The sequence below is a fragment of the Phyllobates terribilis genome, unplaced genomic scaffold (assembly GCF_046119375.1).
Source record: "Phyllobates terribilis strain yellow unplaced genomic scaffold, ASM4611937v1 Scaffold_3__8_contigs__length_932513732, whole genome shotgun sequence".
Lineage (NCBI taxonomy): Eukaryota > Metazoa > Chordata > Amphibia > Anura > Dendrobatidae > Phyllobates > Phyllobates terribilis.
The window spans coordinates 141,283,884-141,300,533 of NW_027362763.1; the positions used below are offsets into that span (position 1 = coordinate 141,283,884).

Genomic DNA, 16,650 nt, shown 5'->3' on the forward strand with positions numbered 1-16,650 from the left:
TTTTTCTCATTTTCTGATGTTGAAACTTGGGTTGCATTTTATGGGAAGGTGCATCTAATAGTCCGAAAAATATGGAATATAAGTTGGTTAATCCAATCACATGTATATCACCCAGATAAAGAAATTCCACTTGGCCTGTAACAGGGAACCAAAGATCAATGCTTGGCTGATGAAGGGGGGAAGGGGGGAAGGGGGGGGAGAAGAGACGAATATAATCAAATTCAAAAGGAGAAACCACGGGCACTAAGTAAAGATCTGCAATACAGCCCACTGCCATCACTACCATGTGCCTCGTGATTATGGTAGATCATGGTCCCACGTAGTATAAACGCTGCGGTTTTTATCCGCAAAAAATAAAAGCAGATTTGGTTTCATGAAATCTCATGCCCACTGTATACAAGAGGTCACTTCTACCATGGGGCGGTCTGAGGGGGTCTCTCATGGGGTGGCTTAGTCTCCCACCAAGATTGCCACCTAAAACTGGATGGGTGGTATGGAGCAGACTCAGAGGCAGAGACCATTTCAAACATGGTAGATGCCAGCTGTGTTATAACGTTAAGCAGCCGGCATCTGTCTCAAACAGCAGCGACCAGAGCTGGGCTCCAATTACTGCTGTTAATGCAGCGATCACAAGTACACACATGGGCTCCCCTCGGACCACCCATGACTGCTTGTTGAAACCCCCCCCACCATTACTATTTTGGCTCTGCACAGGGTTAGCTACAAAGGAGACCACAATTTTCACTATAAACTAACATACTGTCAAACGATCGAAGGCTCTTAAGGGGTCTTAAAAAAAAAAAATTAAGTTAAAAAAGAAACATAAAGATGTGGTATTGCGACATCCGTAAAAATCCTGACTATCCCAATATAAGATTATATAGCTAAACGACAAAGAGAAAAATAAAGTTGAAAAGCTAGAATAATGTTTTTTGTTTTAGTCACCTCCCTAAAAAAATGCAATCAAAACGTTGTATATACCCCAGTTGGCTCTAAAGAAAAGCTACAGCTCGCCATGCAAATATCAACCCTTCACAGCTCCATCCATGGAAAATGGTGGCAGAACACAATATTTTTTTCTATTTACAAATTTTTGTTCGCTACTAAATAAAAAGAAATAATTAAAAAAAAAAAATTAAACAACTTTGGTATTTCCGTAATTGCACCGATCTGGAGAATCGTGTGGCGAGATAAAAACACTCACAATCAGATCAAATTTCTAAGCCACATTTTGATTCAGATAGAAGCTGAAAAGAAAATGCAGTGTTTCCGTACATGGGACCGTGGCCTCATATAGGTGTCTTCTTTACTTACTGAGGAGCCGTCCTAGAGTTATGTCTCCAATAGAACCCAATATCTAATATAAGTGCAGACCTAAGGATCTGGATATTTCCATACTTTATATAATACAATAAGAAAGGCCCTACCAGAGTTTCACAATATCGCACCCGCTGTACCCGTAATGGCCACCAGGTGGCACTCAAGAAGTAAGTTATCTTCTACACTGTATTGTAGTCTAGGGCCGTGTAGGAAGCCATACAAAGAATGTGTCAAGTCAGCTTCTCAAATGGCGAGACCGCTGTAAATTGTTTTCCGAATGGTCGATCACTTGTGATGTGAAAGGAAACACGTCTTCTCACAGCCCCTTTAAATTACTTGTAAGAAAGTACAAACAGTAGGTCAATTACACCCCTGGTTTCAGCACTTACCTTTTTTCGGTTTCCTTAATCCCCTGGAAATAGATTGGACTTTTGCATTGTCTACGAAAAATTCGGTTTCTGCAAGTTCCTGAGTTTTCTAAGAAAAAAATAAATAAAAAGTTAAACTGAAATCAGAGCTATAGTACCAAGTCCAACTGCTATTAGCAGCCTGTGCACCCTACATATGTGGCGATATGTCCCAATCTCATCTTATAGGGTCCAAAGAGTGTCCCATTGCCCGACACAAGACCAAAATCAGTCAATATACTAATTTTTTTAATGCATAAAAAAGCGTATTTGACTATGCTTTTACTTAATTTAGTAATTGTATGCCTAACCTAAGCTTAAGGGGATACAGTGATGATTCTGCTGGCTGCAGAGTGAGTTAACGGAGAATCTGTCAGTGAGCTCCCTATGATAGTCTGTCAGGGTGTTTGTAACTCTTTTATCTCTTCTTTTTCTGAGCTCCATTCAGCTGATTTATGACCATCAAGGCCACATCAAAGTTGAATGTGAAAGGACACTGGCGTGTAAAGGCCAAACCAAATAGTGCAACATTTTTAATGAAACACAATTGTAAAAATGATTTTTGGCCCCCCAAATACATGCATTTAAGTAACAAAAATAAAAAAAATAAGAATATTTTCTGCAAAAGGTGGACCCCTTTAAAAGGTGAATAGATGTGTTGGATGTACGTACCTCTATGATAGTGTGGCAGCTTCTGCAGTAGTATTTGCCTTCATCACTGATCCCCCAGTTAATTTCTGAACACTGAGGACACGGTGCCTGATAAGATCTCTGAAAATAAATAAATAAATAAAAAGTTTTAATATTCTTGAGTAACACTGCATCACTAATACAGGAATGATGTCCCATGGCGTTGAATCTCTCCCCTTCTTGTTTGCTGCCTTCATATATAGCAGTATGGAGACGTGAGAGCCGCTGACAGCGACGGCTGGTTTTCATCGGATGTCTGACCTTACAAAGGCTCTGCGCACACTATGGGCTTCTGAGAAAAGAATATGTTTGGAAGGTTCCACTATAGTCACGGCATAGACACACCGTGGCAAACGTCAGCCATTGACTCCAACCGTAAAAGCAGATACTACCCATTTTCTATAAAAAAAAAAAAAAGTATCTGGACGGATGCACATACAATCTTTAAAGTGGACCTTTCACCAAATTTTTCATGTTAACTGGACACACGATGAGAGCAGAATATACAGTACAGACCAAAAGTTTGGACACACCTTCTCATTTAAAGATTTTTCTGTATTTTCATGACTATGAAAATTGTACATTCACACTGAAGGCATCAAAACTATGAATTAACACATGTGGAATTATATACTTAACAAAAAAGTGTCAAACAACTGAAAAATAGAATTAGACTTACCGGTAATTCGGTTTCTAATAACCACCACGACAGCACACAGGAGGATGTCACCCCACCCTAATAGGGACAGGAAACACAAAGAGGTTAAATAGTCCCTTCCACATCCTCCCTCCAGTGTTTTTATAAAGGACCACACAAGTATGGATGCTTCAAATTATATTTATTCAAATTAAATGATTGGCTAACCAAGCCATGGAGGGTATTACCCGTGCTGTCGTGGTGGTTATTAGAAACCGAATTACCGGTAAGTCTAATTCTATTTTCTCCAATAACCCCACGACAGCACCAAAGGCTCATGTTTAGGGAGGGACAATGGCCTGAAGCACTTTCCGCCCAAAGGCCAAGTCTTTAATGGACATTAAATTAAGTTTGTAATGCTTGGTGAAGGTATGGACCGAGGACCATGTAGCTGCTCTATATATCTGCTCGAGGGAAGCGCTAGCCTTTTCTGCCCAGGAGAAGGACATGGCTCTAGTAGAGTGTGCTTTCAGTTTCTCCGGGGGTGAGAGATTTTGGATCTGATATGATTCCACAATTGCTTTCTCGATCCAAGTAGCGATGGTAACCTTTGAGACCTTTTTCCCTCTGTTCTGACCAAATGGCTGAATAAAGAGGTTCTGATCCTTCCTCCAGGCCTCTGTCCTCTGGAGGTAGTGAAGAACAACCCGCCTTACGTCCAAAGTATGGTATTCTTCTTCCCTTTTATTTTTTGGGTCTTGACAGAAGGAAGGCAGAATTATCTCCTGAGACCTATGAAAGTCTGAGACTACCTTTGGTAAGAAAGATGGGTCCAATTGTAGAATAATCCTATCATCCAGGATTCTCAGATAAGGGTCATTCACTGAGAAGGCTTGGATTTCTCCTACTCTTCTAGCAGTGGTAATTGCTATTAGAAATGTTGTTTTCCAAGCTAATTTATCCAGCTCTATTGAGGCCAAAGGTTCAAATGGTGGTAGTGTCAGACCTTTAAGGACAATATTAAGATCCCAGGAGGGAATGTGGTTAATTATTCTGGGACTGCTGTCATGAACCTTTTTACCCATCGGTGTTCGGCAAGGCTCTGGTCGAAGTAGATACTCAGTGCCGCAATCTGAACTTTGAGGGTGCTGGGTCTAAGACCCTTCTCCAGCCCTTCTTGTAGAAAATCCAAGATCTGGGTCATGTCAGGATGCCGAAGATCTGGTACGTTTGGTTTATACCATGCTAGGAAGGTCTTCCATATCTTGCTGTATATGGAGTTTGTGATTTGTTTCCTACTCTTTTGTAGGGTATGAATTACTCGGTCTGAGAGCCCTCTAGCCTTCAGGATTATGAATTCAGAAGCCAGGCTGCTAGATGGAGGTTCTCTGGGTCTGGATGGAGTATTGGACCCTGATGGAGAAGGTTCCTGATTGCTGGTAGAATGAGGGGTCCCTCTATGCTTAAATTGTTTAGTGCACAGAACCAACTTCTTTTGGGCCAAAGCGGGGCTATCAAGATTATCTTGACCTCCTCGGTCCTTACTTTCTGTAAGGTTCTGGGTAGCAATGGAATTGGGGGAAAGGCGTAAGCCAGATGGAAACGCCATGGGTGAGCGAATGCATCTATCCCCAGGCATACGTCGTCTGGATCTAGGGACAAGTATTTTTCTGCCTTGATGTTCTGGCGTCTTGCAAAGAGGTCCACCTCCGGACGACCCCATCGTTTGGTCAGCATGTGGAAAATGTCTGAGTCCAGCTCCCATTCTCCCGGATGGATATTCCTTCTGCTCAGAAAGTCGGCTTGGGTGTTGTCTGAGCCTTTTATGTGCAACCCTGATAAGGAACGAAGATGTCCTTCTGCCCAGAAAAATATTCTTGCCGAGATACTCTTTAGATTCTCGTACCTTGTGCTCCCTTGATGAGATAGATCAGCTACGGTAGTCATGTTGTCTGAGTAGACTTTTACGTGTTTGCCCGTAATGATTGGAGCCGATATCTTGAGTGCTTCCTCCACTGCCTTTAATTTGCAGAAGTTGGAGGATTTTTTGCTGGTTTCTTTTGTCCAGACCCCTTGGAAGAGGGTTTGAGCAACAACGGCTCCCCATCCTGTTTTGCTGGCATCTACCATGACTGTTACCAGAGGGAACTGAGACCACGGAACCCCTATTCTTAGGTTCCTTGGGTTGAGCCACCATGATAGGGATGTTTTCACATAATGAGGGATCATGATCTTCCCGTCTAGTGAGTTTGGGGATCCGTCCCACTGTGCAAGAATGTGAGTCTGCAAAACTCTGGTGTGAGCCTGAGCCCAGGCTACAGATTGAATGCAGGCTCTCATGGAGCCGAGGGTTGACATGGCAGACTTTAGGGACACTCTGTTCAGGGTCTTTAGATTAAATATCTTGGATCTCTAGAGTATCTGTTTGTCCTTTGGTAGGAAGGAGGTTTGTCTGGCGGAATCTAGTAGAACCCCCAGGAACGTTTTTTCTGTGGCAGGGACCAGGTCTGACTTTTGATGATTTATCAACCACCCTAGGGTGGTCAGGATCTGGATTGTTCTTTGCAGATCTTTCTGGAGTGATTCTACCGAGGGACTTACTAGTAAGAAGTCGTCGAGGTAGGGAATGATGTAGATTTTCTCTTTCCTGATTGAAGTCACTACTTCTGACATAATTTTGGTGAATATTCTTGGTGCTGAAGATATCCCGAACGGCAATACGTTGAATTGGAAGTGTAACGTCTGATCCTCTTGAACCACTGCAAACCTTAGAAATTTTCGGTTTGTTGGATGTATAGGGACGTGATAGTATGCGTCCTGTAAGTCTATGGTTGCCATCACATACCCCTGCCCTATTAAGGGAACTGCTGATTTGATGGATTCAATCTTGAATCTTCAGTAGACAATGTACTGGTTTAAGGGTTTCAGATTTATTATTATTCTGTATGTGCCGTTTGGTTTCTTTATCATAAACAGGCGTGAATAGTGGCCTGTGTGTCTTTCTGTTTTTGGAACTGGTGAAATAGCCCCCAAGGATAGTAGGTCTTTTAGGCCGGACATCAGAACGGTTTTTAATCTTGGAGAGGTTAGATGAGTTATCCTTACTTTTTTAGGAGGATATGAACAGAATTCGATCTTTACCCCTTCTTGAATTACATTTAAGACCCATTGACTGGAGCAGATCTTTTGCCATTAGGGAAGGTATTTCATGATTCGTCCCCCCACCGCACTGGCGTCACTGCTTCTGTTGTCGTTGTCCTTTTGGGGAAAAAATATTCCTATCTTTACCCCCTTTGGGGTAGCTCCATCGACCGGACTTGCCCTTCCCCCTGTATTGGGGATTCTGTTCCCGAGGGGGGCGAAAGGGGGTCTTCTTATAGTGTCTGGGTTCAGGCAAGGATTTCTTTTTGTCAGCCGCCTTTTCCAGGAGGTCGTCAAGGGCCTGGCCAAACATATATTCTCCCTTGAAGGGAATAGAACAAAGTTTTATTTTAGAGGCCACATCACCGCTCCACGATTTCAGCCATAGTGCTCGCCTTGTGGAGTTTGATAGGGCTGCTGCCCTGGCGGTTACCCTCATGGATTCTGCTGAAGCATCCGCCAGGAAGTCTGTGGCTTTCTGCAGTAAAGGTAGGGAAGCTTGTATCTCCTCTCTGGATGTGCCCATAGCCAGGTGTTCTTCAAGCTGGTTGAGCCATCTTGACATGGACCGTGCAACACATGTGGAGACTACATTTGTGTTCATAAGGACTGCTGATGTTTCCCAGGATTTCTTGAGAAGGCTGTCCATCTTACGGTCCAGAGGATCTTTTAGTTGGGAGGAATCTTCGAATGGCAATACTGTTTTTTTAGCTACTCTTGCCACTTGAATGTCGACCTTAGGTATCTCGGTCCAACATTTTGCGGTTTCTTCATCTACGGGAAACCTATTTTTCATTTCCGCTGGTGTATTCAGCCGTCTTTCAGGGTTTTCCCATTCGTCCAGGATTAAATCCTGAATGTTTTTATGTATCGGGAACACCATCCTTTTCTTTGAACGGAGACCACCGAACATCTCTTCCTGGACTGATCTAGTGGGCTTCTCTTCCACTTCCATCGTTCTTCTTACTGCTGAGAGGAGGTCTTCCATAAATTCCATTGAAAAATAATATTTTTTATTTTCCGGACCTTCCTCTGCTGAACTAAGTTCACCTTTCTCTATAGGGTCTTCTGGAAGGAATGTCTCGTCCTGGGAGTCCGAGTCTCCTCTTTCTTCCAGGGAAATTTTCCTCTTTTTTGCCTTTGGAGGCGAATCAGAAGTGGGTCGGGAAAAGGAGGCCAATGAAGACTGAATCTCCTGCCGGACTAGCCCTTTGATTTCGTCCATAAGGGACGGCTGCTCTTCCCTCATAATCTTTTCTGTGCATTTCTGGCATAAATATTTTTTGCTGGAAGAAGACAGTTTTTTTGAACATATAGCACACTTCCGGCTAGATTTATTTCCTGGTGCAGGATCCTTGTCCCCCTTAAAAAGAGGGAGAAGGGTAATTAAATATTAATTCTAACCTGCACCTAGGAAAGGACCCCCAGTGCCAGACATACTGGGACTGGAATCGCGCTGGGCTCCGCAGACATGACAAAGATAGACTTCTGACATCCAATGTAGCAAACAAATGGATTAGGTCCTACCTTAGCTGTCTTCAGTCCAGGGCTGTTATATAGGTGACTGGACTCAGCGCTCTTCCCCTTCCCTGGGGAGGGGGGTGGTGTAGCTCCTCCCCCTGGGTCCAATTTGGTGAAGCAGGAACACCTGCGATCACCTGCGGGGTTATTCATTTATTCCCTCTTTTCCTCTCTCTCTCTCTTTTTTTTTTTTTTGAACAGACCGGAAGTGACGTCAGGGACCCATTTCCGGTGTCCCACGCAACTTTCCGGCCGCTTCCTGGTTTTTTGCGTTCCAAGGTGGAACGCATACCAGAAGTGACGTTTCCCGGCGGTCCGTGTCACTTCCGGGATTCCACACGTGGCGCTCCGCTACGGAGACCGCCGGAGGCCGCTTAGAGGGGGGAGAGGAGCAGGGCTGGAGAGCTCGAGGAGGCCTCCAGCCCGACACCCACCGGACCTTACCCGCAGGCGCGGACACGGTGGGGACAGGAGTCCTGAGTCCCAGAGGAGACGGGAGCAGCATCAGGGAAGGGGGAGAAAACTGCCCGGTCCCAGCTGCCCGGCTTAAACAGGTATGTCAGGTGTCTGCCGCCGGCACAGAGCACCCCGGATGACCTCTTCATCCCAATAGGGACAGGAAAAACACTGGAGGGAGGATGAGGGAGGGGCTATTTAACCTCTTTGTGTTTCCTGTCCCTATTAGGGTGGGGTGACATCCTCCTTTGGTGCTGTCGTGGGGTTATTGGAGAAATATGTCTTATATTCTAGGTTCTTCAAAGTAGCCACCTTTTGCTTTGATGACTGCTTTGCACACTCTTGGCATTCTCTTGATGAGCTTCAAGAGGTAGTCACCGGAAATGGTTTTCACTTCACAGGTGTGCCCTGTCAGGTTTAATAAGTGGGATTTCTTGCCTTATAAATGGGGTTAGGACCATCAGTTGTGTTGTGCAGAAGTCTGGTGGATACACAGCTGATAGTCCTACTGAATAGACTGTTAGAATTAGTATTATGGCAAGAAAAAAGCAGCTAAGTAAAGAAAAGCGAGTGGCCATCATTACTTTAAGAAATGAAGGTCAGTCAGTCTGAGAAATTGGGCAAACTTTGAAAGTGTCCCCAAGTGCAGTTGCAAAAACCATCAAGCGCTACAAAGAAACTGGCTCACATGAGGACCGCCCTAGGAAAGGAAGACCAAGAGTCACCTCTGCTTCTGAGGATAAGTTTATCCGAGTCACCAGCCTCAGAAATCGCAGGTTAACAGCAGCTCAAATTAGAGACCAGGTCAATGCCACAGAGTTCTAGCAGCAGACACATCTCTACAACAACTGTTAAGAGGAGACTTTGTGCAGCAGGCCTTCATGGTAAAATAGCTGCTAGGAAACCACTGCTAACGACAGGCAACAAGCAGAAGAGACTTGTTTGGGCTAAAGAACACAAGGAATGGACATTAGACCAGTGGAAATCTGTGCTTTGGTCTGATGAGTCCAAATTTGAGATCTTTGGTTCCAACCACCGTGTCTTTGTGCGACGCAGAAAAGGTGAACGGATGGACTCTACATGCCTGGTTCCCACCGTGAAGCATGGAGGAGGAGGTGTGATGGTGTGGAGGTGCTTTGCTGGTGACACTGTTGGGGATTTATTCAAAATCGAAGGCATACTGAACCAGCATGGCTACCACAGCATCTTGCATCGGCATGCTATTCCATCCGGTTTGCGTTTAGTTGGACCATCATTTATTTTTCAACAGGACAATGACCCCAATCACACCTCCAGGCTGTGTAAGGGCTATTTGACCAAACAGGAGAGTGATGGGGTGCTACGCCAGATGACCTGGCCTCCAGTCACCTGACCTGAACACAACTGAGATGGTTTGGGGTGAGCTGGACCGCAGAATGAAGGAAAAAGGGCCAACAAGTGCTAAGCATCTCTGGGAACTCCTTCAAGATTGTTGGAAGACCATTTCCGGTGACTACCTCTTGAAGTTCATCAAGAGAATGCCAAGAGTGTGCAAAGCAGTCATCAAAGCAAAAGGTGGCTACTTTGAAGAACCTAGAATATAAGACATATTTTCAGTTGTTTCACACTTCTTTGTTAAGTATATAATTCCACATGTGTTAATTCATAGTTTTGATGCCTTCAGTGTAAATGTACAATTTTCATAGTCATGAAAATACAGAAAAATCTTTAAATGAGAAGGTGTGTCCAAACTTTTGGTCTGTACTGTATATATATTTTTTATTATTATTTCGCCTCTCCATTGCAGAGGTATAAATGATCAAAGTATTTGGCACCTAATGAATTAATTATTTTTAAAAGTCCAAGTGGGTATTACCAGAGAGAATTCACTGGGGAGTGGGGGCGTGTACTTCATCCTCTTTCTTACGCTGACCAATCATAAGTAGGCAGCAAAGCAACGGGAAACTAAGAACACGGCCCCACAATAGCTTCGCAAAGGCTCAGGGTGAGACATAGTGACACAGTCTGCTGTCCTCACTGCAGAGCGATGACATGACTAGTGCTGGAGTACAGCAGACCCGAGTGAGATTAACAGCTTTCGGCTATCATCCACAGCAGTCAGTGTGGGGGGAGAAAGGTAGTGCTGCAGAAGTTGAGTCTTATTACAAACACTTTTTAGTTGTTCTCTTCTCATCGTGCTGCCAGCTTTGCCAATCAAAATTAGGCATCCACATACAAGGGGAAGATAACACGCCCTCACTATAGTTAAAAACAAATTCTTTGTGATGCATAATGGCACAGCATAGCTGAGTGGCATTAATGGGTTTTCATCTCCAGCAGTCAGTGTGGGGGAGGAGAAGTACAGCAGAGTTGGCAGCACTACACTTGCTTTGGCAATTTGGTCTTGTCAATAATGCTCATTTGAATAAGAGGAGAGCTGCTAGGAGTGTTTGTAACGACACAACTTTTGCAGTACTGCACCTACCCCACACTGACTGCTGAGATGAAAGCTGTTAATCACATTCAGATTTGTGGAGCGCTCATCCTCGTGTGGGTTTTCATTGCTGATATCACCCTCCTTAAAGGGAACCTGAAGTGTAAAATAACACTATTAACCTGCAGATATGGGGTTAAACTGTAGGTTAATAGTGTTGTAACACCGTGTGGCAGCCACACTGAGAGCTTCACTGCCAGGAGGAAAACAACTTATTTCCCCAGGCAGTGTCCACCTTTCAGTCATGGGGTAGCGCCGGCAAAGGTTTCAGACACCGCTCCGCGCATAGAGTGATGGCTGTAACCGCGACCCCAGCACTGACTGACAGTTCACTCAGCATAGGGCCGGCTGTCAGTCAGTGCCAGGGGCACTCTATATGCAGCAAGTGGAGACTCAACCCGCGGCAGTGCCGCCCCAATGATTGGAACCCAAATGCTGCTGGGGAGGGGGGGGGGTTCATTTTATCCAAGCAGCAGGGGCTCTCACTGCGGGCGCCACACTGTGTCAGAATGCTATTAACCTGCAGATAACCCCATATCTGCAGGTTAATAGCATTATTTTACATGACAGGTTCCCTTCTATGTTAAGCAATGGAGGAGGGTGAAATCTGCAAGTAATACATGGAGATTTTGGATGAGGATTTATGACCAAATCTGCAGCAGAAAACTGTCCACAAGGTGTAAACATGGCCTTAAACAAAGAGTGCAAGGAGGCTTACACTAATCAAGAGACATCTGAACATGTAGTAAAAGTCCAGGAGCCGGAAACCAACACTGGGTCCTGTCCTGGTAGACTCTAGGTGTCCACATATTTCATGCTCAGCCGTTCAATTTATTGCAAAGTGTAACAGAAAGTGACCACATACTGCAGCTGATCGGAACTTTCCCTGGCAAAACCTTAAAAAGAGGTTGTCTTTGGAAAAAAGTCCCTAATGGGTGGAGGTGGAGATACAAGAGGGCCTACAGCGAGTTATAGGAGGTGTGTGGCCTCTATAATAAAATAACGCAGGCTCACCTGCACTAGCCCCAATAAGTCCAGCACAAGCCACTCCAGTGGTCCACGAAGGAGGAGAAACCATGACATCCTGGTCTTTACCTGACGGCCAAAAACTGCAGCGTTCAAGTGACTAAAACAACGCATCATCAGATGAAACTTTCATCATTGCCAGTCCTACATATAGTTTACAGCCAGAAAGCTCCTTCACATGTAATAGATAACATTAAAATCACTGTCCTCTCACTGTGTATGGTGGGGTGACCGCTATGGCTCGCATAATTTACTGGGGGTGCCGCCCCGCACTCTCATGGGGGTATTGCTCTTCACACTCTCATACGTGTAGGGAGGGGGCTTAGCACCTAGCATTCTCATCAGCATCGCTCTAGAGGTGAAGGCCGTACTCGGGGCCTTGGCTGTGATGTAACCACCATTAATATAAGGCCACGGCCCCACTGTCAGTATTTTTTCTTAGGAGTGGGGGGCCAAAACCAGGTGAGGAACAATCAGAGAAAAGGTATAATAGAAACAAGTCACCAATTCTCCATTTATCATCCACTCCTGGTTTTGGCTCCCACTCCTGAGAAAAAATACTGACCGAATACTGACCAAATACTGATAGTGGGGCCGTGGCATTAGGATGACACTGCGCACCACACTCGTTGTCACACACTGACGCCGTCCACCAGTCTAGTGATATACCCTATCCAGTGCACAGTAACCATGCACGCACGTGACGTGTCCGTGGCGCTCAACAATGACGTCACTGCGCTGCCCTTACCGCGTCCTCGTCCTCCATGATACCTCGCGCCTTAAACCGAGTCCTCCTCCACCCTCAGAGTGTGTACATGAGCCTAGACACCGACTTTCCCAACACCGAGTGCCGGGCGGCGCGGCCGAGTGTTTTCTCAAATCTTCACCAGTCGTTTACATTTAGACGCAACTTCCGCCAGGTTCCCTGAGCCACGTGACGACGGTGGTCGGTGGGGTTCAGCTGATCACTGGCACTGCAGCCAGCTGGGAGGGGCTTCTTGTTGTGTGGTCTTTTCTGAGCAGACCAGCGTACATACACGTGTAGCAGTGAAGCTTCCCCCCGGGAGGTCTCCGCCTGCTCCAGGACTCCCTGCAGACTTGGCAGCTTTGCCCTCATTACATGTGAGTGCGGTTAGTTCTGCAGAATGTGACTGGATACCTGCAAACCCCATTCAGCTAAATGGCACAGTCTGTCACAAATCTGCTGCTGTGCCCCTGGCCTGATCCACAGCTGCTGAGGGGGGAGTCTTGGGAGACATTGCTAAATCTCCTCGGCTGCCACAGAAGCTTCTCAGAATTTTGTAGAGAGCAGTGGCCCCCAAGGTTTCCTGTGTGGGCCCCTGGGATAGCCGGCCCCTGAGGTTTCCTGTGTGGGCTCCTGGGATAGTCCGGCCCCTGAGGTTTCCTGTGTGGGCCCCTGGGATAGTCCAGCCCTTGAGGTTTCCTGTGTGGGCCCCTGGGATAGTCCAGCCCCTGAGGTTTCCTGTGTGGGCCCCTGGGATAGTCCGGCATCTGATGGCAGAGTGAGGTTATGGGGGAAGAGTCCGCCAGTGCGCCCTGGAGTCACCCACAAGATCACTTCAAAAACTATATAAGCCGCCGTCATCCTGTGTGGGGTATGTTCACACTGGGGTTGTTTTGGCGGACAAAATATCCTTTTTTAAAACGTCTTGTAACCCTGGGTGTTGTTTTGTTTTTTGTTTTTTTCTCTGGGTCTCTTTATCGGCGTTTTCCTGATTTTTTTTTTTTTTTTTTTTAATTTATTTTTTATTTTTTTAAAATCCTTCAAAGGGGTTGTGCACTACTCAACCAACCCAGTCTCAAACGCTCACATTTTTAACCCATTGACCCCCAAGGGTGGTTTGCACGTTAATGACCCGGGCAATTTTTACAATTCTGACCACTGTCACTTTATGAGGTAATTACTCTGGAACGCTTCAACGGATCCCCCTGATTCTGAGATTGTTTTTTCGTGACATATTGTACTTCATGATAGTGGTAAAATTTCTTCCACATCACTTGCGTTTATTTGTGAAAAAATCAAAAATTTAGCAATTTTCAAAATTTGAATTTTCATGCCCTTAAATCAGAGAGATATGTCACACAATATAGTTAATGAATAACATTTCCCACATGTATACTTTACATCAGCACAATTTTGGAACCAATTTTTTTTTTTATTAGGAAGTTCTAAGGGTTAAAAGTTGACCAGCGATTTCTCATTTTTACAACAAAATTTACAAAACCATTTTTTTAGGGACCACATCACATTTGAAGTGACTTTGAGGGGCCTTTATGACAGAAAATACCCAAAAGTGACACCATTCTAAAAAATGCACCCCTCAAAACCACATTCAAGAAGTTTATTAACTCTTCAGGTGCTTCTCAGGAATTTTTGGAATGGGGAAGAAAAAATTAACATTTAACTTTTTTCTCAAAAATGTTACTTTAGACCCAAATTTTTTTTATTTTTGCAGGGGTAACAGGAAAAAAATCGACCGTAAAATTTGTTGTGCAATTTCCCCTGAGCACGCAGATACCCCATATGTGGGAGAAAACCACTGTTTGGGTGCACGGCAGGGCTTGGAAGGGAAGGAGCACCATTTGACTTTTTGAATGTAAAATTTGCTTGAATAATTAGCGGATGTGCCCCTGATGCGCCTAAACAGTGGAAACCCCCCACATGTGACACCATTTTGGAAACTAGACCCCTCAGGGAACTTATTTAGATGTGTGGTGAGCACCTTGAACCCCCAGGTTCTTTACAGAAGTTTATAACATGGAGCCGTGAAAATAAAAAAATCTAACTTTTTCCACAAAAATGAACTTTTAGCCCCAATTTTTTTATTTTCACAAGGGTAAGAGGAGAAAATGGAACCTAAAAACTGTTGTGCAATTTCTCCTGAGTATGCCAATACCCCATAGGTGGGGAAAATACACTATATGGGCGCACGGCAGGGTTCAGAAGGGAAGGAGCACTGAGTGACTTTTTGAACGCAAAATTCGCTGGAATCAAGAACGGACGCCATGTCGCATTTCGCGAGCCCCTGATGTGCCTAAATAGTGGAAACCCCACCACAATTGACTCCATTTTGGAAACTAGACCCCTCAAGGATTTTATCAAGGGGTATAGTGAACATTTTGAACCCAGAAGTATGACACAGAATTTGATAACATTAGGTCATCATATTGAATAAGTTGTCATTAGTCTTGAGTGCCAGTGCTCGCTACTTGAGTTTGCATCGGGTTCTCGGGTATGCACCATGTACAGCGTGTGCTCGAGTGACATGCTCGAGTCCCTGCCCCGCATGTTTCACGGTTGTTAGACACACACAAAAAAAACATGCGGGGATTGCTCGTGCATGGCAGGCAATCCCAGCAACATTTTTTTTGGCCGCGAAGCATATGGGGCAGAAACTCGAGCATGTCACTCGAACACCCACGATACTCGGTGCATACCCGAGCACCCGATGCAAACTCAAGTAGCGAGCACTTGTGCTCAACACTGGTCGCCATATCGTGATCATTTTTTTTTTCTCTTTACTTTTGAAAAAATCACAACCCTAATACAACCCCCACCCTAATACAACCCCAACCCTACCCCCTAGCCCAACCCTAATACAACCCCGACCCTAGCCCAACCCTAACCCCTAGCCCAACCCTAATACAACCCCGACCCTAGCCCAACCCTAACTCCTAGCCCAACGCTCACTGGGGACGCCGCTCCGCGCCTAGCACTCTTCCAGGCACCGTATGCCCCAGAGGCTGGAAGAAATCATTAGCATAAAGATATATAATACGATTTCACAACAGCAAAACCATTAATGTGAGGCATACAGGTAGAAATGTTAAACTAGTCCTATCACCTGAATGCCCATATTAATAGGTCATATACATCCCAGGGGGTGACTGATTCCCTTTAATGCTGATGATTTTATGGTGTTTACCAGGGGCGTGTTGCTTACAGGGTAATAATGTAGAGCTGCTTAAAGACAGCCCCAGTGGATCCTATGTAGTACACTTAAAAAAGACCATAAAAATTAGCATTCAATTAAAAGACCCCACATCTCTAGAAACATATGACGCATTAAAAAAAAAATACTTAGAGGGGAAGCGGGAATGAAATAAGAGCAAAAACTGTCTGCTTTTGACCCACTGACCAGTCCTCTTTAAATTCCACATAGTAGACCTATGTCTGCCATTTGATTTTTTTATTTGATTTTTTTCTGCAGCTTCCAGATAAGTTTTTGGAAAAGCTCTTGCTTTTTGCTGTTGCTGTAATATTCTGCGTATTTTCAGCCTACAACCCCGGATGGGAAATCAACAGCGTATCCACCACATGTGAACAAACCTTCAAAGTTCTAAGCTTTGTTCACTTCTCATCCATTGATTAAACTCAGTTGAGTTCTGTTTTTATTTCTGACCGCACAGCCATCTTTACTTTCTTTTAAATAAATCTAGATCGTTACACATTCAATTGCTACAATCACTGATCCTTGTTACTTAATGATACTTTGCATCTTCTTTGAATCTTGAGGATTTTCCTATCTAAGTGCTGTGGCTTTGACTTACCTGCAGAGGGAACCAAAGTACTATCTAGCACCAAATCGCACAATGGCAGAAAATATTTAACCGCTCAGGGGACAAGTGGTAAATCAAAAACTGCTAGTAGGTATTGAGGGGATCACTGGTGCCTTACTTGAATTGAAGAATCATCACAGTGGAATGGAGCATGAAAAATTAGACTAAATCCAGGCTCAGACGGGTTAATGAAAAATCGTCCATCTTTCATCTGTCATGTCATCTGTTTTCATGCATCAACAATTAAAATTTTACAAGGCCAAATACTGTTATATAAAAATTGTAATGGATCCGTTAATAATGGATGCCATATGGATAGTTTCAATATGGCGTCCGTTATTTTATGCACCCATTGGCTTTAATGAGCGAAAGTGGGAAGAGACTGGTGCAGCGCTTAT

The 16,650-nt window shown here is 44.6% G+C and overlaps 1 protein-coding gene across 1 annotated transcript in view; it reads right to left on the reverse strand.

Moving 5' to 3' along the window:
- The window catches only part of TAF1B (TATA-box binding protein associated factor, RNA polymerase I subunit B), a 174,299-nt gene extending 161,538 nt beyond the window's left edge, over positions 1–12,761 (reverse strand). The window contains exons 1-3 of the mRNA XM_073674171.1: positions 12,420–12,761; positions 2,400–2,498; positions 1,710–1,797 (exon numbers count right to left, since the gene is read on the reverse strand). Coding sequence (XP_073530272.1) covers positions 1,710–1,797; positions 2,400–2,498; positions 12,420–12,437 — 205 coding nt within the window. The 5' untranslated portion in view covers positions 12,438–12,761. The remainder of the gene's footprint in view (positions 1–1,709; positions 1,798–2,399; positions 2,499–12,419) is intronic.
- Positions 12,762–16,650: the final 3,889 nt, after the last annotated feature.